The sequence below is a fragment of the Vombatus ursinus genome, unplaced genomic scaffold, assembly GCF_900497805.2.
Source record: "Vombatus ursinus unplaced genomic scaffold, bare-nosed wombat genome assembly UNPS02003292.1, whole genome shotgun sequence".
NCBI lineage: Eukaryota > Metazoa > Chordata > Mammalia > Diprotodontia > Vombatidae > Vombatus > Vombatus ursinus.
In genome coordinates, this window is record NW_020943070.1 from 12,840,729 (window position 1) to 12,865,402 (window position 24,674).

At 36.6% G+C, this 24,674-nt stretch overlaps 1 protein-coding gene across 3 annotated transcripts in view; it reads left to right on the forward strand.

Moving 5' to 3' along the window:
• RAB3IP (RAB3A interacting protein) overlaps positions 1 to 16,856 on the forward strand; it is a 50,172-nt gene extending 33,316 nt beyond the window's left edge. The window contains exons 5-12 of one of the 3 annotated variants that reach the window (XR_003570106.1): positions 2,842 to 2,919; positions 3,483 to 3,686; positions 6,927 to 7,055; positions 8,350 to 8,462; positions 14,228 to 14,327; positions 14,424 to 14,493; positions 14,891 to 14,992; positions 16,497 to 16,570. Coding sequence is in view for 2 of the 3 variants with exons in the window: in XM_027873236.1 (XP_027729037.1) it covers positions 2,842 to 2,919; positions 3,483 to 3,686; positions 6,927 to 7,055; positions 8,350 to 8,462; positions 14,228 to 14,327; positions 14,424 to 14,493; positions 16,497 to 16,579 (777 nt within the window). In the remaining variant the exon portion in view is untranslated. Of the gene's footprint in view, positions 1 to 2,841; positions 2,920 to 3,482; positions 3,687 to 6,926; positions 7,056 to 8,349; positions 8,463 to 14,227; positions 14,328 to 14,423; positions 14,494 to 14,890; positions 14,993 to 16,496 lie in introns of all 3 variants that reach the window. The other 2 variants (XM_027873236.1, XM_027873249.1) reach the window with 2 other exon arrangements.
• The last annotated feature ends 7,818 nt before the right edge of the window (positions 16,857 to 24,674 follow it).

The following is a 24,674-nucleotide window of genomic DNA, read 5'->3' on the forward strand; positions in this document are numbered from 1 at the left end:
TCTTGCTTAGCTCTCTGGTAATGAGTCTTTCAAACTAATCTTCAGACAATAAACATCTACCACACTGCCAGGCTCATATTTGTCAGCTTTCCAACTTGGGCAGCACTGGTACAGCCTTTGGGAAGCTCAGGAACAACTCTGTTAGAGAGAACCTATTAGTACTGTTATAGAGGGTTAACCTGACATAGCTCTAGAAAGAGAGATGTTGCAAGGTTGTTTGACCTTCAAGAGCAAAATAGGTGGCTACATGACATAAAATGGCTTCTCCATTAACGTGGTACAGTGACTCAGATTCACAGCATTAGAGAGACTACCTTAGGGGCAGGCTTTGTGCCTATAGTCATTATCTTTAAAACTATACTATGCTGTTTTTCATTATCATTTTAGCATGAATTAGTTTATCAGATTGCCTCAATAGTTAACCTTGTGTCATGGAATCATCATTTTCTCAGGCATGATTGCGCATCATTTTTATTAAAAAAGAAGCAATAGGTAGCCAGATTGAAAGACATTTCTTCAGGAAGAGCCTTAAAGAATTGAAATGTTTCATATACATCAACAAACTGGAAGAGAAAGCATTAGGTACAAAAGGATCCAGATAACTAACAAGCTAGACTTATCTCCAGTGTCTGAATTTAGAGATTTTGTCATAAAACAGAGTGTCTCTAAGATTTGGCTGGCTTTAACAGTTGAACAGTGCCTTTCTAGGCACAGGAGTATATAATTTGTGAGCAAGCAATAAGAGTTAGTTTTAAAATAGAGGTAATTCGGCCAAGCTATCTTCTTTTACACTGGCAAGTCCTTAAAAGAAGACAAGAGGCAGGTAAATTAAGTAAATGGGAAGGGAGAGAGTTAGAGTGAGGTCTGTAACTTGTAAGACTCTTATAAAAAGATCAGGCATAAAACTCATATCTAAAACAAAGTTATAATTTTGAAAAAGATTTACCAAAGCAGTTTCTACAGCTGCCACCTGTAAATACTGAAGAAAAAAAGCAAATTGGGACTACAGAATGCTAGGAAATTAAATTTCAAGTCTAACAAACTGACATGTTCCCAATGTTTAACTTCCCATGAACAAAAGTGAAGGAGTTGGTCAGTCATAACACCTTTTTCTAGGAGTTGGGTAAGGGTGTTGTGTAAACGTGTTGTATGTGAGACGATGTGCAAAAAGAAAGGTCTTCCCTATTTCTAGGTTCTCCAGAGCGACCCAGGCAGGTGTCTCTGGCAGATAAATAACAATGGATTATCTCTGTTACTGTGTTATATGCTTCCTGACAATGGAACTCTGATAATTGTTACTTTTATAACATATTACTTAAATGTATATTTGTAAATATCATGTTATTTGTAATATTTATTTCTGTCGTGAAGAAAATAGTATCCAAAATGCACATGAATATGTATTAAAAGTAGATTTTCATAGATTTTTTTTTTGGTGGTCTTTATTTTTGTCTCTTGCTTGGAGGCTTTCTGATGTCTTCTTATTTTTAAAAGTGGGATCAGTGAATACTTTTAATTTATTATCAGGTAGTTTGCATGTGTGCCTTATTTTAAATATTTTTTATATACTTTATTTACTCTGTCAGTAAACATGAAGGGTAGTAAATTCCCTCAGAGTTTAAATAGTTTTGAATAATGTACTTGAGTATTGAATCTAAACCTTGAGTTTAAAAGTTGATCGTTTATGTGTCTGTTTAGATTTGTTTTAATGTAGCCGTTAGCTTTTTAAAGATTAGTTTTTGATCTTAACTTATTTGAGGGTGTGTGTGTGTGTGTGTGTATACATGTGTATACATATATACACATATGAAAACAGAGATCTAGTGCTCTAATGTTAAAAAGACAGGAGGTTGTAATATACTTCTTTTAAAGCCTTACATAGCTAGTAATTTGAATTTGCATATTGTTTTGCTATTTTCCCTTAAAGCCATTTCTTGTTTATTATTTATCCATTCAGGAAATATTTATTGAATGCCTATTGTGTGCATCACATTATTATTTTGCCCTTATAATAACCTTCTGAGGTATGTAGAACAGGTACTATGATTTTACAGGTGAAGAAACTGAAGCTTAGAGAGTTTAATTGACTTGTCCCTGGTCTCACTCCTGGTTAGTGGCAATGCTAGGACCAGAATCGAGGTCTTCTTACTTTTAATGTAAGTACACTAAAGAAAGGGAGCAAATTAGTTATTTATCTGTGGTACTAATATAAGAAGACCCTATTAATTAAAAACTAAAGGGCCTTAGGTTCCAATGCATAAAATACAAAGTAGCCTCCTATATAATTTCCTGGCCTTTTAGAACTTAACATGCTAAAACCTTTTAAACAGATTCATATCTATCTACAAATTACATCCTTATTCATGTGTTTATGTCTTTACTTGTTCTTTGTGCATGTATATGCTGTGTCCCATATGTGAAAACTAATTACAAGTGAAAAAACTGCTAAATTGACACCTGTGCCATGACATATAGGGTATATTCTCATTCCTAACATTTATTCAGTTAATTAAATTGATCCCGTCAGTTTTTACATCTATTTATGATGCTTGTACCTTATTATTTTTATGTTAGATGTACAATTTGATATATTTACTTATGAAAGAGATACTTATTTCAGAAATGATTCCCAATGTTATGTACATAATTACACATTAATTCCAAAAGATGACAGTCTGTTTTTTTTCCAGTATACCTTTCAATATTAGTACCTTTATCATTACCATAGTTGGCATTTAGATTTTACCCTTCTTTAGGTAAAAAGTAACTTTAAAAGTTTTTAAAAAATTAAATCTTAAGAATTCTTTATTCCAAAATTTGCACTATGTTAACATTTTGTAGGAAGCTCATAAAATGGTGAGAGAAGCTAATATCAAGCAGGCAACAGCTGAAAAACAATTAAAAGAAGCACAGGGAAAGGTAAGTTTTTGCTGTATTTAACGGTAGAAAAAATGATAGAAATTACTCAGGCATTTTAAGAGTCAAAGTTACTCTTTTCTAGAACTACTTTATACATTTTATATGTTGTCTAAAAGGATTAAATAATCAAATATTCTATCATTAAATGTGACTGTTTACATTTATTGAGCACCTATTACGTGTAAGGCACTATGTTGGTATTTGATACTTGAAAATAGATCACCAATACAGAACAGAGAGAGCATCATTTATTTTGAGATGAACTAAAACTGATGTTGAACTTTTAATTTGAAATCTTTGGAAATGAAACAAAACTAAAATTTTAAAAAACCGGTGATTTTTTTCCATCTAGATTTGTTGATTTGAATTCTGAAAATCTGAAAGACAGCTGAATCTAAGCCAGAAAAAAAAAATAACAACAAAAAAGAGGGTTTATTTCCCTCTATCTACTATTTTGTATAATGTATGAAGAAAATTAATTCCCTATCCTTGGAGATGAAGTGTGTCTCTATTTGTCACAAAAGTATTTAGTAGATAAGTAATTGTATTGCACTCTTTTCAAGATTGATGTACTTCAAGCAGAAGTCGCTGCCTTAAAGACACTTGTGTTGTCCACTTCACCAACATCACCAATTCAAGAGCTTCCGCCAAGTGGAAAGGCTCCTTTTAAAAAGGGACATGCCAGAAATAAAAGTACAAGCAGTGCTATGAGTAGCAGTCATCAGGACCTCAGTGTGATGCAACCTATTGTAAAAGACTGCAAAGAGGTAACTCGTCAAGGACTGTACCCCCCTGGCCCTTTTGATGCTTATTAATTTTCATCACTGAGATGTCACTTAGGCTTTTTGCCAACAAATTCTGTGGTACAAAAAACAGTATTTATATGGGGGAGGCTTTATGTAGAGCTGACTTCTTTCAGGGACTCTCCAGCCTCCTTCTCTTCTGGCTGACCTTGGAATACCAACTGGAATCTTGGTAAGTCTCTGAATCTTGCTATTTCAGTTAGGAAAAATCTTTATGTTTTTTGTGTCATGTAAATGAAGAGTGGCTGACTGAAATTGTCTTGGATGAAAGTAATTTTATTGCTAGTGCTGAGTCTTAAAGCGAAAAAGACTTGCAGAATTTTTTTTTTTTTTTTTTAGGCAATTGGGGTTAAGTGGCTTGCCCAAGGTCACACAGCTAGTTAGTGACAAGTGTTTGGTCTGAGGCCTGATTTGAACTCAGGTCCTCCTGACTTCAGGGCCAGTGCTGTATCCGCTGCGCCACCTATCTGTCCCAAGACTTGTAGAATTAAGATTTCTTCAACCCACCCAAGTTGTGTGATTTTACATTTTGAATTTTTTTCTAAAAACTGGGGAGATGTAGAACTATCAGAGTTCAGCAGGTCACTGAAATTAGGTCCTGGGACCTAGATTAGAGCTGTTATTCTCATATTAACTGTCACATCATTCCTAGAAAATGGGCCTAATAGTAGATGGTTTTGTCAACTTGAGAGTTGTATTTTTGAAGCTGCAAATCAGGTTTTTGAATTATTCCTTAGTGGGAGTAAGGTTACCCTTGTTCAGTTAAGTTTGCAGGCAGAGGCTAGTAGTTGAATAACCAAAGCTGGTATAATTTCATTTTATTGGATAGCATTTTAGGGGGAAAAAAAAGGATGACACTAATAACGAAAAATATGTGTATCTTTTTTATTTAAAAAAAATGGTAATAGGAAATGTACAAGAAAAGTCAGCATTTGGGCAAATCTATGGATGGCATACAGCTTCAGAGTTTGAAAATAAACATTTTATAGAATTTGTTGCATTGGTTTCTACTGTACATTTAAGAAATTGTTTTAAATTTGTTACTCTTAATTTTGTTGAATTTAGACTAAATTTTCCATTGTGTAGCACATTAACTAATACATAGTCCTAGTAACATTTGCATTCTTCTTATTGATTTTTATAATGTTTAAATATATCTTTTTTTCTCCCATTGTTTACTTAATGTTGAAGGTTATCTTTAACTACCATTATTTGGATGCATTTGTAAAGTTTTTATATGTATAAGTATATTCTCATTTAAAATAAATAATGAATAAAGTATAAACTTTATTTAGCATACATGTTGAGGTTTTACAAAATTGTAAAAGAAAAGTATTAGACAAAGGAAATCTATAAATTTGACCTAAGTCTTAATATCTAGAACAGATATACTAATCTGATAAGTAGCACAAAACTTATCCTTGTCCACAAGATATTGTGATCACATTTAACTATGACTTTAATGTAAACACATATGTAAGACAGAAGATCCCTGGCTTTATTGTGTTCAGACTACTTAGTTGAAAGCTTTTCTGGTGTTGTAACCTCACAAAATTTGTAAATGACTTCCTTAGGCCACAAGCTTTCTCTGGGATATGTGGTACTACTTTGGCACTTAGGTGCCTGATGGGGTCTTTTTTTTTTTTTTTTTTTAAGAAAAAAAAATTTACAAGTATATTTTCCTTCGTTTAAAACCGAATTTTGGCCCCTTTTTGTGGTTTGGAGCATCTTCTAGGTTCTTGAAAGCTGTGCTAGTGGAATACAAGCCCTAGTAGGCTCTGCCATGCTGAAATGGTTTTACTACGTAGGCTCAGCAGTGTATTATTGTTGAAGGACCAACTTAGCTAAATTTCAAAATCTCTTATCAGAAGGTTGGACATAATATGGGTTTTGGTGGGAGTTTGGATGTAGCAATTCATGAAACACTCTGCTAAGAAATGAAGTGTTGCCATATGTGTTGGTAAAGAGTAGTTCCCATCAGTGAAATCATGAATCTTTTGAAATGTTGAAGGAAGTATTGTTTAACTTAGACATTTTCTGTCATGCATTCTTTTGCCTTTCATCATAATCAAAAGAGTTGAGAAATAGGGATGAAGAAAAAAAATTAACTGTTGAGATCATTGTATTACAGCTTGAAAGAATGTAGACAATTATGTCATCATTGAAATATCTGGCAGGTGCGATTAGCCTTCAGTTATCTGCACATGGATTAGATGTAGTTCAGGTGAATAAATCTCAAAGTCAGTATGGTTCTGATGATGTTCTCAGTATTCTGGACTTGGTAGGAAAAACTGTAGTGTGGGAGAGAGCCCTCCAGGAGTCAAGAGAAGGAGGCTTAAATTCTGCCTCTGGCACTTAACTATCTTGGTGACCTTGTGTGAAAAGTCACTTAACTTCTCTGGGCTTTAGATTTCTCCATTGTAAATAATGAGATTGGACTATGAGAAGGAACCTTCATGGTCCTTTCCAGCTCTAAATTTGCATTCTGTGGACAGCGTTTAAGTGTACATGATATGGATGGTGGGGGAGAGCTGTGGTTCTTTGTAGTTAAAAGATGAGGTGAGGAAGTCTTAGTAGTTTGAAAAACAACCTAGATAACATCTATTAGTATTGGGAGAATAAACGAAGAGGTGCCAGGGTTAATTATTACTGATAATGCCAAATGGAAATTACTAGGAATGACTATGAAATAATGAGTCTTAAATCTCTTCCATTCCTTTATAGGCATATCTTTTTTTTTTTTTTGGTCATATAAATGACAAAAAATGATGTAATGATAGCCCACACTTATCATTCTCTAATGTTTGCAAGAAACACTTTATATACATTGCAAAGCCTACTTTATTAGCTAAATGTGGCTCTAAATTAATTTTGACTTTTTCATAAATCAGTTGTATTGCACAGATGTGGCATTTAAAAACATTCAAAAGAATGGAGTATAAGATCTGAAGGCAGTCCCAAAGGAAAGGTTCCAAAACTACTTTGAATAGTTGCAGAAATTTTGGAATAAATATGTATATGAAGGAATTAGAATTCATTTGCTTATATGTTACAGTATGTTTGTCAAATCAGTCATGTTGCTTTATGTACATACCTCATAATGGTAATAATGAAAAGCTGTTAGTGGTTACTTTGGCTTTACTTATAAAGACATCCAATTGGGGGTTTGAATTTAAAAAAATGTTTTCTGAATTTGTTTATTAGGCTGACTTATCTCTGTATAATGAGTTCAGATCTTGGAAGGATGAACCCACAATGGACAGGACATGCCCGTTCTTAGACAAAATTTATCAGGAAGATATATTTCCATGCTTAACTTTTTCCAAAAGTGAGGTAAAAAAATTTTAAAGTTTGAATACATGGGTGTATTGTACAAATATGGGATTGTTTAGGATTGTTTTGTGCTTTCCACATTTTTAATATATTATTTGCATAAAACACATTTTAAATATAGCTTTATATATTATGTATTTGTTTACAAAATTCTCTGGACTCCATCCTCCTTCCTAATCCATACAGATCCTCACAGATCCTCCCTTCTTTATCTCTCTTTTTTACTCACAGTCTCATAGTAAATTCTGAACAGTTGAATCCTGGCCCTCTTACTAATTTTGAGCAGATGGTCATTTGCATTGAAATGTGTTTTTGAGGGATGAAATGTTAAATGTGTAATGGGAATTAGACTTATGTTCTGAGATTTAGTCCTAGAGAAATGCTAACTTTTATGCTCAGACATCATCATCAAAAGCCTTGATTGAATTTCTGTCTATATAAGGCCAAGAGGCTTGTATAGATTCCTCATCTATAAAATAGAGATGCCACCTGTCCCAACTACCTCATAGGCCTCTTGGGAGGATTGTGTGGGATAGTGAATGTGAAAGATCTTCAAAAATATAAACAAGTAATGAATGTAAATGCCTGGTGAGGACCATTTGTGCCTGAAGCTTTCGCAATGTTCCATTACAAATCACTCAACTAAAATATAATCATGGCAGCTCTGTGCAGTGGCTGTGGTCTAGCCATTCCCACACACACACACACATACACACACACACACACACTCAGTCAAGAGGGTATATAGGTTTTTTTTTTGTTTGTTTGAAATTTGAAGAAATCATAATCTTGTACTTTTTGAGTTTTTTAGAAGAAAAGGTATGTGGCTCTTTATCCATCTCTTCATGGTACTGACTGTTTTGCTCTGTGCGTAAGGACACATAATGTCTGATTATTCTTTTATAAAACCTTGTGTACAAATATAGCAGAAAACACATAGTTAAAAAAAAAGTATTGACATTGAAAAGGGCAAAATTATAATCCTGGATTGAATCAAAAAGATAAGTAATGTTCTATATCAGGAATGATTAAATTGCCTTTATCTGAACAAAAAATTGTTGAATTAATCATTAAACATTTTTAAGTACCTACTGTGTACTAGGTACTATTTTAGGCTTTGGAGATAAAAATACAGAAAAGAAATTATCAGAGAGCTTACATTCTAACTGTGGTTGTAGCATTTCTTCCTTTTCCTTGTTTAGGACCAACGCTATGCAATTTGGGGATTGAATTTTAAAATAGCTACATATCATCAAATGCTGATATCTCTCTCTCTCTCTTTTTTTTTTTTAAGTTGGCTTCAGCTGTTCTGGAGGCTGTGGAAAACAATACCCTAAGCATTGAACCAGTGGGACTGCAACCTATTCGATTTGTAAAAGCTTCTGCAGTTGAATGTGGAGGACCAAAGTATGTCAGTCTAGTTATATAAATTATGAAAAATATTGAATGATTTTTATGTGGTGTTGGTGTTTAATATGGGAGGATTTCATGTCATTCCTTCGAAATGGGCCCTTGTGGCCCAAGGACTCTGTCACCCTTAGATTGGCATAGAACCTTAAGTTATCAAATGAGATGTGAAGTAATAGTCTTATTCCTTAACATCATGAATGCTTGAATAATTCCTGCTGTGCTAAATAGCAGAACTATAACTACTACAAAGAGAATGGGCCTTTGGTCTGGGATGTTGAAGAAACACTTTCTCCTTTCAGTGGGGAAATATTAGATTTCCTTCCTGTTGTAACCACCATACCCACCCCATTGCATAGGAATCCTCTGCTGGCCTACCATATGGCAACATCATGCCCATGTTGTCACTCCTGAGGCCCTGTCACTGTAGCATTTCTCTTGGGGACTTCCTCCTCATCCCTTAACCCTGCATAAGGGCCAGACTCTCTGGGAGATGGTCTGTCATCTTTGCCAACATGACTGCCCCCAATGTTGTTCTGTGTTCACCATTGATGTCCCTTTCTTCTCCCCCATTCCCAACTGTTTTTGCCCCAGGTGAAAAACTGCCAGTTACAGCGCTGCTCAGTACCCACTCCTGCTGAATCATAGACTATCAGAGCTGGAAGGGACCAGAGATCACCTCTTTCAACCCTCTCATTTCATATTAGGGTGTCATAAACCTTAGAAGGAAGCCTTCTGTGGTTTTTATTACTTGGAGGGAGAAATGTCACCCTTCTCTCCCCACCCCAGTCCTTTCACAGACATGGTCTTTCCACGAAGGATCAGGGTAGCAGCAGAAATACACAGCATCACTAAGGTAGCTTCTGCTGCCCCTCGTGCGCCTTTTTTACAGTGATGTGAGAGCCATTGAGAAAATGGCATTTGGTTTTCTAGGTCCAGCCCAGCTTAGGACAGCAGAACCACAGCTGGAGCAGATGTTTTCTCCCTTTGTAGGACCCATTTTCAAGGTAGAAGAGGGAAATTAGATGTGTCATAGCAGTGATGGGAGCTTTATTTTGAAATTTAATATGCGTGTAAATTGTCATAGTAGTATTTTGTTGATTGCTCATCGAGGCGTTCATTCTGTCTTTATGAGCTTCCCTTCCTCTTGAAGCCAGATGCTCAGTCTGATATTTATTCTAGTGCCACTTTATATCGAATCTTGAACATAGGGGTGGATATTGCCCACATTCAGTAGACACTCAAGAATTTTAAGTTGGGCTTAATATTTCCAGTTGTGTTTCATACCTTAAATTTTCACAAGTTGTAATTATTACTGTATGTTATAATTTAGTTTGTCTTTCCAGGGCAGTGATGTGAAATTCATAGAAATGGATCCCTGTGGCTCACATATTGACTTAGAAAACCACACATTAGATTATCTGTGTTGTTTCATATTTTTATTTATTTTGCAAATCATTCCCAATTGCATTTTGATCTGATTGGGGCCACATGGGAGCAGTTTAGTTGGACATCTCAGCTCCTGGGTATGTTATGCATATAATATATGCTAAAACAAATTTCAAATAACAGCAGAGTTACCAGCCAAAGTTTAATTTTTACCATATTAGTACAATAAGAATCATAGAATGTTAGAACCAAAAGCTTAGAAATCATCTGGTCAGTTCCCTAATTTTGCAAATGAGAAAACTTAGGTCAAGACTCAAATAGTATGTAGGGAAGTCAGGATTTGAATCCAGGTCTTCTATCCCAGGTCAAGTACCCTCTCCAGATATGTTTCTGCCAATAATGTGCTTGGATTGAGACTTTATTTATAGATTTGGGGGATTGGCATTTGAATGTGTATTGTATGTAAGGCCCTGTAACAGCTGCTCTAAGAGATAAGAAAAGATGAGGCCCCTGTTCTCAAATATTTAGAAATCTAGGTGACAGGATAGGTGGTGCTTGTACGCAGGACACGATGATACAATAAAGCAAATAATTATGGGACATTTGTATAAATTTGGTCCCTCAGTGCCCCCACAGTTTATTCTGCCTCCAGCATGAGTCTCCTCTCCATACTTGATCCAGTTTGTCTGCTTTATTCCCTAAAGAGAACATTTATGCTTTTTATTTATTATTTTTTATACATCATATGCTATTTATACTTTTCTGTAAACACCTCATGGACTGTGATATTAGAGACATAATATTAATGGTAGTTCTTGTCCTTAATAGAGAAAATAGTTTGTTGTAATCATTTTTGCAAATCTTTTCCATTTTTTTCTTTTGTTTTTAGTCCTTTTTCATTTTTATCTTTGAACATGACTTAGCTTAGTTGGAATCTTGCTTTTTTTAGACTGGTTTTACCTTTCATTGTTTCACTCTGTTTTATGAGGCAGCCATTCACGATTATCTGCTTTCTTTGTAGGAGTTTACAAATTTATAGTCTAACCTAGAGTTGCCTTTGGCAGCCATATCTCTCCATTTGGCAAGTAAGTCAGATGTTTGCTGACTAAAAGCATTTTCTCCACTCTTTTGGTCTCTTTGTTGTAGCAGTTAACTTACAGTGGTTTAACGAATGTGTGTTGATGTCCAGAAACTATGTGATTCTTAGTACCCTCTGCCTCCTTTTCCTCCATTTGGCCACCATCACTGCAGAAACAGAAGGTCTAGGGCACAGGACATTTTATATTTTTATATTTTCATATTTTATATTTATATTTTATTTATATTTTATATTTTTCTTTGTTTCATGGGTTGCCTTTGCCAAAAAAAAAAAAAGGTCATTAGGAGGTGGGTAGCATGTAGGTGATAAACCTTTCTGTGATTAGCAAGGCTGGTTCTCAGTCTGTTTACGGGCTGTACTTGAAGCCTTTCCAACACGGGAGAACCTGCTAGAGGTTGCCCTGTCTTCTCTGTCATAGCCTTTGAAAAGCCAGGATCACTTCCCTGTCAGATTGATGCAGCAGAGTAGGACTCCTGTGGAATACCTACATAGTATTTCATGTCATCATACCCAGAGTACCCCAGGGCTGTAAACATGAAATACTGTACAGGTGTGTTTCTCTTTAGTGAAATCAATGGAAAATCTGACTTTATCCAGAATGAGATAAATTTGGAATGTGATTATTCACATTACAAATTCTTGCCTTTTCAAAATATCCAACCCAAAATCCCTTTATTTATGATCTAATTGAAAATTTTAGGGTTCTTATAGGTAATTAGCTACTTAAAAGAAGACCTAGACTAGGGAGAGAGAGAAGGAATACAGTGGGAAATATAATGTGAGACTAATTTTGGAGTCAGTGTAATTGTAAGGGCATTGAGAGATCAATTTAATTTACCAAGTATTTAAAGGGAGGGGAAAGTACCAAAGATGTGGAAAATATCTCAGATCTTATTAATTCCAAAAAACAAGTGATCAAAAAATATCAACAACTGCTCTCCCATTTACGCAATCTTTATGAGTCACGTATAGATGGATTGAAGACATTTTCAGTAAGCAGATTTGTGTGAAACAAGTAGGCAAACAGTATTCAACAACAGACCACGTCTTTACCATTGAAGGTCCCCCTTTGGTTGATTGCCAAGAAAAAAAAAAGCATCCTACTTGGTAGAGTGAAATGTCTTCTTAGGAGCTCTTTCAGAAAAAATTGTCTCCCATCTATAGAGCAGGATGAGTTTCCTCGGAAGATGTAACAACAGAATATTCAGTGACGTCCATTAATAGACACCAAGTGAGGCATAAAATAGGGAAGATTGTGATCACTCATTGTATTTACCGTGGAGGGGCTTCAGGAAAGAGTCCAGGTCAAGGGAGGATTACCGGGATGGGAAAGGCCTCTCCATGCTCCTGATTGTGGATGATGCTTAATGGTTGTTTCGACTGCATTAAGCCTCACCGCATTTCAGAGCTTTTCAGAGATCTGTAGTCACTCAGAGGAATTTGGTGTGTCCATCCACACAAGGCAAGACTATATGGCTGAAAAATGTCTCTTGCTCAGATGTCAGCTTAAACTTGGATAGAACCCTGTAGAGATTGTTCGTATTTTTGGGACAGACGATATAGACAGACAGAGCCCTGGACCCAGGGTTGAAAAAGAGGAAGAGATGGGCTGGATTTCTTTTAGGAAATTGCAGAGCACTTTTACTGACCTCAGCAAAGACCCATCTCTTTAATACCAACATTTTAATGTTGTGGTTCTATGGCAGCAAAACCTGGAACAGCCCTGCCTCCAAAAAAACTAAAGGTGAGCGTCACGCCATCGGTAGTGGGAGGCACGTGGCGGGAGTGGGCAGGCGTAGTGTATTTCCAGTGACGAATTCTGAGGAAAAAGAGATCCAAAAGATGGCATCAAGGAGAGGCGTAACAGGATGAGGATGTGGCCCAGCTCCATGGGGAGGCATGGCAGACAGGAGGGTGGCAAGAGTCTTCCATGCTTACTCTCCTGATGTTAGGAGGAGGCCTCCAGCACATTGGGTGGAGTCCCTGTCGTTGAACTTTAGGGAGGTTGTCAACGGGAGTCACTGGATGATGAGCCACGTGCGTGGCTTGTGATCTGTGTCATTTTGGGGAACTCCCAGATCAATGGAATCATAGATCCATTTGTGGCTATAGGTGTGCCCTTTGGAGTAACCAGGGAATCATCCATATAGGCTGTTGAGTGGTTTTTTCTTTTTTGATCATAATTGAAATATCAGTACATACAGCTTTAGCTGTTTAATATTATTTACTGGGAGGGAGCTTGCCAGAGTGGATGGAGTGAATGAGAGGAGGGAGACAGGTAGACCTGGGTTTGAATCCTTCCCCAGACACTTAGTAGCTATGTGAATCTGGGCAAGTCACTTAACTTCTCTCAGACTCAGTTTCCTTGTATGTAAAATGAGGTTAGTGGCCCCTACTGCACAGAATTATTGTAAGAATTAGATGAGATAATATGTAAAGTGTTTTGCAAACCTTAAAGTCCTGTATAAATGTTAGCTGCTATTATCATCATCATCATATGGCTGTACTTCTTTAGATTAGTCATTATGCCAAAAGTATCCTCAAAATGAAAGTATTGGTTTGTTGTGTCATCATCAGACTATAGGATACATATAATTTCTTTGCAGTTGGCTCTTTAAATCCACACCTAATAATTTAGGCCTTAAAATGTAGCCAAATGTTTTATCTTTACTGTCATCCAAATCCTAACTTGAAGTTCTTCTGATTAATTATATTTTAACAAACACTGGAGCCATGATTAATTTTTCATGTAAGAAAGGAATATGTTGTACCCCAGATGGAAAGCTGAGTACTGTCCTATTTTTCTCCTTTTGTTTATCTCTCATTTTTGCCCTGTAGGCAACTCTACTGTCACTAACCAAGCAGATGGAAATCCTTTTGCAGCCAGTTACTAAAGCCTTAATTCATTTCTGGATGTGATAGAATTGAACTCCCCACAGCATTCCTTCCCCTGAGGCCAAACATACCACCTGTATTCTACTTCTAAACTGTCTGCAGAGTATCACCTGCCAATTAGCATTAGAGATCACATTACTTAGGAGTCTGGTCTAACACTTTAATAATACAAACCTCACTGTTTTACTTCCGTTTTCTTTGTGTGGAGATTGTTACAAAAATAACAAAAATACACAATGAAAATTATCATTATGTTGGATTTCAGAAAATCCCAAACATTGTTACATCCAACATTGTTATGCTAAATATTATCGTTTCTACATGGGATGGAAGGGGTAGCTGCTTTCAACACTAAATAACTTAGGTTGTAATTGTTTTACAGGAAATGTGCTCTCAGTGGTCAGAGTAAGTCATGCAAACACAGAATTAAATTAGGAGACTCAAGCAATTACTACTACATTTCTCCTTTTTGCAGATACAGGGTATGTAATTTGCCATAACTTTTATTCAAACTTATCTCATATGTACACCTACATATAACGTGTTGACCTTTTGTGACATTTTTATTTTGGTTTTAGATCACATCAGTGTGTAACTTTTTTACATACATTCGCTATATCCAGCAGGGACTTGTGAAACAGCAGGATGGTGAGTACTTACCTTAGCAAATGCTTGCCTTCAACTATGCATCAAAAATTTGGAATATATTTTTATTCCCTAGTAATAATGCTGAAACAAGAAGGAATGCTAATGTTGGCATTTTCTTGAGTTTTCTTAAATACCAATAAACTGATATGTAAATTTGTAATTAAGTGCATAGGTTTTTTGTTTTGTTTTGTTTTAATCATTCTGCCTCTAGACAGAAGCAGTTTTCTCTTCAGTGGTGTGATAAGTCAGTATACATGAGGGGAGTACATAGCCCATTGAATTTCTGCCTCTCAAGGAATGGAGCAGAATCTAGAATTTGTTTTAATTGGTCATAAACCATGAAAGAGCTAACAATACATTTTTTTCTATATTTTCTGCTTACATGTATGAAATTTAGTAAAGCCTTTGTGAGGACAGTACTGAATGGAATAAAGATTACTGTTTTCTAAATCAGGAGAGACGTGCAGATGATATACCTGGGAGAGCCAAATTCAAGCAAGTGTGTTAATTTTTAATATAGTCTTTCTTGTTAATTAGTAATTATTAGTAATTCTCAGTTTATTCAAGTTTCAAGTTAAAAAGTTGAATGTGGTCTTAAAACCCAAGAAAAGTCTCACAAATTGGATATTACTATCCTAAAACTAGCTCATCATTGCAGTCTGCCAAGGTCATATTAATTTTATACTGGGTGAAATTCAATTTATGGGTTTCTACCTGTTCATTTTTTGCTGGGGACAGAAAATCTTCCTATCCCTGAAATAAATAAATAGTGGTGTTTTGTCACTTCTCATCCAGATGAACCAAGTTGTATGAAACAAAACATGCTAATTCAAAACTAAACTATCCTTTTCTTGGCTTGGGTATTTTCATGTGTTTTTCCTATACAGTTAGAATTGTAATGGTTGAACTATGTAAATGATATCTGGGGGATTGTCATATTAAAAATTTGTGTCACTATGCTTAGGTTTCTGTGTGATAGATTGTGTGATACTTCTCATGTTGAAAGATTGTCAGATACCTATTCATAGGACTAGACTAGCAAAGACAAAGACCATTTCTAAGTTGAAAAACAAATACTTTACATAAAATTGAATGTTTATTTTTTTTTTGTTTAAAACTCTACAGAAATTTTTTTGTTAACGGTGAAGACTGAAAAGTGTTTAGTTTGTTTTTTCTCATGAAGGTTGAAAGCATAGGAGATGAATTCAGGGGAAGAGGTGATACTATTGCTTTTTTTAACCCTTCCCCTCCATAGTATTTTGTGTCCTTGTACGTGGAAGAGAAATCTATTAAATTTTTCAATCCATTGTCATTAGAAACAAAATGAAGATCCTGGGTTGCCTCAACTATAGAACCAATGCTTAGCCTTTGTAATAGAAGAATATGGGTAATTTAAATCCACAGATAATTAATTGCTCTCAATTAACTTTTGTCATCAGTTTGATTCAATAATAAACCTTTTACCACTGTACTTAGGAGTAGCCACACTGAATTTGAGTTTCCTTTTTTTCTTGCTTACTTTCTAATAAAGATATTCAGAAATGGCCAGGAGGTAGCCAGCCAGAACGAGATCTAAGAATTAGATAATAAGTTCTTGAGTAATCGAGTATTAATTTTAATTGTTGATGATGACAACATTTATATGTCAGATGACTTTGAAGTGTCTCCTTCTTCTTGGAACAAAGTAACTTTTAATATAAATAGTACTATAATACAAGCATAGCATTAATTTTTGATGAAGTTGGATCATACTTAAAATGCTATGGCATGTCTACTCTAATAATTATTTTTTAAGTGTTAACTGCAACTATCAAAAAATGAATTAAAATAATGAATAGTTTTTAATGAAGAGAAGCATGCAGGCTCAGATTTCTTGAGACAAACCTTAGTGATGGGAGTTTAAACTAATCCTTTGGTTTCAAATGTGCTTCAGTGAAAGATTAAATTAGAATTTAGGGTGGTCTTTAATGATTTGTGTGTCCTTTTTTTTCTCTTCTGTGCAGTTGATCAGATGTTTTGGGAAGTTATGCAGTTGAGAAAAGAGATGTCATTGGCAAAACTGGGATATTTCAAGGAGGAACTTTAATTCTCTACACTGAGTATGCATGAACTTCACTGAATAACTAAAATGGCTGAATTTTTTTATGGTCACTTGATATTTATTTCCAAGGATTTGGGTCCAAGATCTTTTATCCTCTTTTGCAAAACGCATTAAGGAGTACTGTGATTTGTTTCAAACTGACACATTCTGTGTATGCTTATGTAAAACTTTAGTTGAACAAACTAAGACAAAGATTTGCAGGTGTACTTGTGATTGTAATTTATAGTTGCAAAAAAAATCTAAATAAATGTTAGATTGAAGATGTGTGTTTGCTTTCTCTTCTAGTTCTGGTATGCCACATGAGGGGGCAGCTCATTACTTTAGAATTTCAGATCTCTGATACTTTGAGTAATTTTTTGTTTAAAATGCTAATTTCTTGTTGTATATTGAACTCACACTGTCTGTATGTTAGTAGTGATTTTTCTGTGAACCAGTTACGAAAGATTAACCAGCTTTGAATTTTACAAATTGGTCGATGAAAGTGTGCTGCGTTACTCTGGTAGATGCAAGAGAAATGTCACAGGTGGTCCCAGATTTCATAGAACTTGGAGTTTAGTTGGGGTCCAGTCCAATAAACATGAGACAGTAAATTAGATAATAAAGAGACACTAAATAATTCCTCAGTGCTGATAAGAAGTGCAAAAATAGGAGAGATGAGTGGGAATTGTTATAGTTGGGAATTCCTTCATGGAAAAGTGGGACTGGGGCAGGATTGAATAGCCAGAGAAGAGGGGTAAATGGATAAAGGCAGAAGTTAGAGTGGAACATAATGAGAAAAGTGGTTTGACCCATACCAAGGGGACTTTTTAATGGAATAGTAAAAAAAAATAATAATTTTTTTAAAGATTGAGTGGGGGCAGATTATAGAAGGCTTTGGTTGTGAGGCAGTGGCATTTTGACTTGATGTGGAACCAACTAAAAGTCTTTTCAGCAGAGTGGTGACATAGAATGTCAGAGTCGTGTTGGCCATCCAGTTTAACCACCTCCCGATGCAAGAATTCCTTTTATAACTGATTTGATGGATAACCACTTTCCATCTAAGCACTTCCAGTGATGAGGAAGGTCATTGCTCATTTCACTGTTGAAGAATTTTAGTGATCAGTTTTTGTTTTTTTTTATGTTGAGCAATGTCTGCCTCTCTATAACTATCAACTATTAGACCGAGGTCAACTCCACACATTGTAGTGCTTCCATGTAATAGCCCACAAAATATTTGAAGAGAGCTCTCGTGTCTTCACTTTCATCTTTCATTCAGACAAAACATTCCTACTCCCTTAAACCATTCCTTGTATAGCATGATTTCCAGACTCTTCATTACTCAGGTTGCCATCCTGGATTCATTTTGATTTCTCAGTGACCTTAATGTACCTAGAGTTTGACATGGCACCCCAGATATGATGTGATCAGTGAAAAATATGATGAGACTATAGTTTTGTAAATGGGACACAATACTTTTCTACTGTTGCCCAAGATTGTTTTAGCTTTTTTAGCAATGAAAATTATGCATTAGGAGAATTAATGATAATAATAACTAGCATTTATATAGTGCCTTAAGGTTTACTTATGTTATCTCACCTAATTCTCACAACTCTGGTAGGTGCTAGTTTCCCATTTTATGGATAAGAAACACTGAGGCTGAGAGTTCAAGTAACTTCAAGGTCTCACAGCAATTTAAATGCCTGAGGCAGGATTTGAATTCTGGTCTATCTTGTGTCCAAGGCCAGCCATCCATCCATTATGCCACCTATCTGCTTCCTAATCTGGCAGAGCTCAGCATATGCAGTATAGTTCAAAGGAATAATAGTGGGGGCAGCTAGGTGGCGCAGTGGATAGGGCACTGGCCCTGAAGTCAGGAGGACCTGAGTTCAAATCTGGCCTCAGACCAAACACTTGACACGTACTAGCTGTGTGACGTTGGGCAAGTCACTTAACCCCGATTGCCTCACAAAAAAAAAAAAGGAATAATAGTGCTTCAAGATTTATACAGTCTTATTTAAAAAAGTGAAAATAGGCAATACAGATAATATTCCCATTTTACAGATAAGAAAGCTGAAACTCAAAGGTGTTGATTTGCCAATCTAGTAGATATCAGAGCCAGGATTTGAAGTTAGATCATCTGAATTCTGGTGGTCTTGCATGCAGTCCAGCTAAAAGGTAATGACATGAATGGAGAAAATGGGATCAAATTTGAGAAACATTTAGAAGGAAGAATCAGAAAGATTTCATAGTTGGTTGGACAAAGGATGAAAGAGAAGAATGAGAAATTTCAGGTCTGTAGCCTAAATCAGAGGTGTCAAACCCGCAGCCCACAACACTTTCTAGCGTGGGCCCCAACTAGATTAAAATGTAATTGAGAAATAGTTAACAAATAAAAATACAATAAAAAATGGGTAATACTTGTCCGTGGTTTGCTCAGTCAATATACAGAATCCTTATGTATGGTTAAGTGGCCCTTGTTCCATCTGAGTTTGATACCACTGGCTTGGATAACTGGAATAGGGAAGATGCTATAGGAATGGTGAAAATAGGTAAAGGAGCTGGGTTTGGTGAAGGAGGAGAGAAAATGATAGGTGTTTGATGTGATAGGAATCCAAGTGGAGATAGTGGGAAGGATCAGAAACTGGGCCTGGCATCAGGAAGACCCGAGGTCACATCCCACCTCCGACACTTAGTACTAGCTGTGTAACCCATGACAAGTCACCTGCCTCCCAGGGTGGTTGTCTGGACAAAATGAGCTGGTATAAAGCACTTAGCACAGTGCCTGCTACCTAGAATAAATGTTAGCTATTATTAACACTATTATTAGTGGGTTAGTGGGTAGAGGTCTCTTGGACCCGAGTTCAAATGTGACCTTAAGCTGTGTGACGCCGGGCAAGTCATTTCACCCCGTTTGCTTCAGTTTCCTCATCTGCAAAATGAGCTGGAGAAGGAAATGGCAAACCACTGAAGTTACCTCTGCCAAGAAAACTCCAGTTGGGGTCCCAAAGAGTTGTATGTGACTGCAAACAACTAAGCAACAAGAAGTCTCTTTTGGCCTCAGAAATAACCAGTTGTGAGTAAAACCATGTGTAACGGATTTAGGGTAGAGAAGCTGACTTAGGATTAACCATAGCTACCAGTTAGCTAAGATGGAAAAAGCATTTGGGCAAAACCAACTAACATGTCAGCTGTGTCTGATTTTATAGCATGCCAAGAATTAAATTAAGGGCTCTGTTATGAGTTATAAGACAGCTGTAGCAAATGCCCAGGTATTAGAATTTCCTTACCCCGATTTGATCATGCTCCCTTACTAAGCTTGTGATCTGTTTCCTTTAGTCATCTATTTCCTTCTGTTCCGCTTTCCTGTTACACATGCCAACAATATGACTTCTATTTCCGCCTCCATTGATCTTCATCCAGATGCTTTCTAACATGTCTCATACTTTGGGCTCTTTTATGTCCTCTTGTGAGTGTTTCTTCACCTCTTCTGTTCCTTTTGAATGAGATATATTCCCTTGCATAGCGATATTATAGTCATAAAGCCCACTTCACTGAGGATCAGTAGTTACCTATGAGATAATTTATTGTCCTCATGTTAGGACCTCTAGTTTGCCTTGCTTATTTCATTTGCATATAAAAATCTGAGACTCTGGGTTTTACTAATGGCTTCTTTCTTGATTTTTGTCTTCTGTGAATTACTAAGCACCTCTACTGTGCTATATACTTGCTCTTTTCAGTGTTATCTAGCTCGATCTAGCCTTAAATCACTCAATAGGTGTTGCCTCGGACAAACTGAGACCTGGGAAAGACTGTAGCTGACAAAGGACCAAGGTCTCCTGCTGTAACTGGGGTAATTTCCAGTTGTCTTGCCACTGGACTCATGATCCTGGAGGAGAGAGTGAGGCTGGTGACTTTGCATAGCCCTGCCTCACTTAAATTCAGTCCACTTGCAAGTCAAGGCATCTCCCTTCTGATGTCATTGGTTCTCTTCAAGAATGAAAGACAAACAGCGGCAAGCTTGATGGATAAATGGAAGCAGTTTTCTTCTTCCTTTTTTCAGTTTTAAGCCCTCCTTACCAGATTCGCAAGATCTTAGGCAAATACACTCTTACCTTGTTAGGTTCATTCCATCCCTGATCGTCCCTCATCAAACCTGTATTTTAATCTACAGTTTAGAAATACAAAGACTGTTTTCATTCTTAAGAACTGTTCACTTCCCAAACCTACCATTCTCTTCCAATGCTCCTGCCTTCAAATGGCTAATAGGGATAGACATACAACTCGTGCCTTGAATGGCTTCATTTTCTTGCCCAGGACTATAGCTTATAGCAATTCTTTTTGGAGCCTTTTAAACATAATTGTTTGTGTCTGCCTGAAGCACCAATGTGGTTCTTGGGTTTGACAAGTCTTGAGAGGGTGTTGCGTCTTGTTTATATCCTCCAAGACGGAAGCAGGCTTTTCTGTTAGAAAACACTGGGTTGATAGATAGATTTTTATGATTCCTGCAAAGAGTCATCATCATCAGTGACCTCTCCTTTTTTCTGTTCTTCCTCTGACACTGCATTATTCCTTTTCTGATGGTATCTGTATAATATCATTCCTTGGAGCAAACTAGCTGTTGCTTTTTCAGAGGATCCCATTGCTTCCTGCTGCCAGTAGACCCTTATACCTATTACTTAACTCCAGTGAGCTCCTGCAATTCTCTGTACACCCTCCTTACTTTCCTCCCTTGTCACATTCTACCATCTAACCTGCCTGACAGAGGTCGTAGGATGCCCTCTGCCTCTCCAGATTCTTTCTCTGTTTTGACCTTCTTTCCGTTCTATTCCCCCCACCCCCTGCCATTTTGAAATATTCCCTCCTCACACACTGTTTCAGTCAACTGCTGTTGAAGCTCCTTGAGAACAGGGCTTGGTTTTGCCTGTTTCCCCAGCACTTAGCACAGTATCTAGCATGTAGTAAGCACTTAATAAATGCTTGTCGACTGACTAGATTTTTGCTTCTGGAAGTTGATGGAGAACCCATATCTAGAGCACTTGTGTCCCTCATATCAGACAGTTTTCTAAGTAAAGGCCCAGCTTGTATTAACTCCACCATGATGCTTCATAATCATAAGATGTTTGGAGTTGGAAGGGACATTAGAAGTTGAGTACAATCGCTTCATTTTACAGATAGCCTTAGAATTTAGGTGACTTGTCCAGAGTCTTACAGGTAATTCTCTTCTTGGATGATCTTACGGCATTTAATCTGGTCCAGCCTCTATTATCTTCTACCTTAAATCATATTTAAGTGAATGTCATAGCCCAGTCCCATGTCATCCTTTTAGATTATTAACTTTTTGAGGTCAGTGTCTATCATTTTTCATCATTTTGTTCTCAGTCCTTTGTATGTTGTAGGTCTTTGATGTTTGTTGAAATGAATGCTTGTGATGAGAACTTTATCTGGATACTTCTTAGAGTTCTTTGTCGAAAGCCATGTCATACATTCTTTGTTGTTGTTCAGTCGTTTTTCAGTTGTGTCCAACTCTTTGTGACCCCTTTTGGGGTTTTCTTGGCAAGGGTACTGGAATGGTTTACCATTTCTTTCTTCAGCTCATTTTACAGATGAGGAAACTGAGGCAAAGTGGTTGAAGTAGTATCCGAGGCCAGATGGAAGATGAGTCTTCCTATCTCCAGGCCCAATGTTCTATCCACTGTGCCACCTAGCTGCCCCTCATAAATTCTTAGTTATTCTAGAATTTATCAGCAGAGTGGGAATAAAAGAAACTTTGGGAAGAAATGACCACATATCTTAGAAATCATGATAGCTGACCTAGGGCCCTGGAGAAGCACCAATTATCTGGCATGGATGTGATTTTAGTCAAGACAGGTTAGAAAAGACAAGCCAAGAGGCTGCTAGAATTAATGGAAAATTTAGGGTTTTGTGACCTGTAGCCCTGTGGTCCTCAGTAAGGGGATCTGGACTTCCACAGGCCCAGCTTCTACCTGAGACAGATAAATCCAGGTCCATATGAGCCCAGAGCCCCCTTAGAGTGACTCTGGAGTTTGTGTGAGCCCGGAGCTCCTTGTTGGGAACCCCTGGGGTATAGGCACATCTTCCAGATTGATGAATTCTAGAAATTACCTGACATGAACCAGAAAGTTCAGAGAAAAGACAAAGAACACATGGCCTGGAGACTCTTCAAAGGAGGTTAGTTCAACAGGGCTATGGATTTCTCAAAACAAACTTTCGGAGAGCTAATTGCAAATTGTGATGAGGAAAGTTAATATGGCTGTATCCATTTTTGCTTAGATTTAAATTTTTTTTTCTCACCATTTTGGAAAGCTGGGGGTAATTAGACAATGAAGGTAGCTAAAATTCCCGTACCCTTAGACCCAGAGAACCCAGTGCTAAGCATATACCCCAACAAGGTTAAAAACAGAAAGCCAGGTCTCATGCACCAAAATGCTAATGGCAAAGAAACAGAAGCAAAGTAGATAAGCAAATTGTGTTCTGTGTGACCCTGGGCAAGTCATTTAACTTCTACCTCAATTTCCTCAATAGCAAAATGAGGGGTTTGGATTTCTAAGATTCCTTTAAACTCTAAATTCGTGATCCTATGATCCTCCTGTACCATAAAAATAAATTAATCTGAAGAATTCGGAAAAATTCATCAGAATGGAAAGAGTAACATAAAGTGTCAGGTCTAGAATAACAATATAAATAATTACTTCAACTGTAAATAGAAGGAATCATGAAATGAAACTGAACTCTAGCAAAAACAAAACAAAACAAAACTGAAAACCATGAATTGGAACCACCATGGCGATGAGGAGATAAAAAAGAATCCACCTGCCCTAAATGAGTTCCATCTCTTGAGTTTGAGAAATTGTACCTTATATTTCACATTGCAGTGAATTGAAAAAGGTTTGTGAAAGTATGTGACTGCTGAAGTTTCTGTGTCCTTTGACAAGTAGTAGCAGAACAAGACCCCCTGTGGCAAACTTTTGGGAACATAAAAAGAGTCACAAAGAATTGACAGGCATGGATGACGTGATTTGCATCAGTGGAACTCCTCACATTGGGATCACCAATCTATTTGAGCATTTGAGGGTAAATTTCCATTATCAGATTGCTATAATTGTTAATGCCTGTTCTTCTAGTGATCTTTTCCTCCATCTGTTTCTCAGTTTTCAGCACCAATAATTTGTTTAAATAGGCCAGCTTGGAATTGTTTTATTACACATATTTAATCTTCCTTTTATACTTTGTCCTATACTTTTTTTGTACTGATTTTGAGCTTTGTTCTAAGAAGTCAATTGTATAACTGTTTACAAACAGCTTATTCAGAAATGTTTCCCACATCAGTAATGTCACATTTCCTGCCTTTATTTTTTGTAATGCTTCTTGGTACTCATCATATCTAGAGCCTTTCAATTCTTTTTTTAGAAGAAGACATTCATGGTGTGTAGGGATAAGATTTCTTCATAGTCTCTAAGCCTTTATCCTCCCTGCTGGACGGGGGACTGTTTTTGTGTTTTGGCCTTTCTCTGTACCCAGTGCCTACCACAGTGCTTAGCACATAGTGAGCACTTAATAAATGCTTGTTGATTGATTAATTGGCTCCTTACTCCTGAATTATGTTCACCAATATATTTTTTTCTGCTATCTTCCCCTACGTTTACTTTTTATTAAATTCACTGAGTATTATGAAAAGTATACGTTTATTAAATTTGGAGGTGTTTTGATCAAATTCTTCATATAATTTCTCTGTCGCCTTATTCTCTGTAAGTGGTATTAGTGTATATGCTCCAGTGATTTTTATGGTCATCTCTGTGGATATTTATCATAAGCCCTGCAGTACGAAATGATCACATATCCCATGAGGTGATGTTTCTTCTTGTCTATGGATACGTGATAAAACCAACTCTGCCATGCCAACTCCTTCCTCCAGGGAAAACTTCCTTCCAATTAGCTTCTGCTTACTCTGATAGCCTAATTTCATTTATAGCAAGAATATTAAGACTAAGCCTATGCAGTTTCTCCAGGCATATGCCCATGAGATGGTTGTTGAACAAGGATCTCACATATAGCGTATCAACAACTAAGTTAATGTTTATAG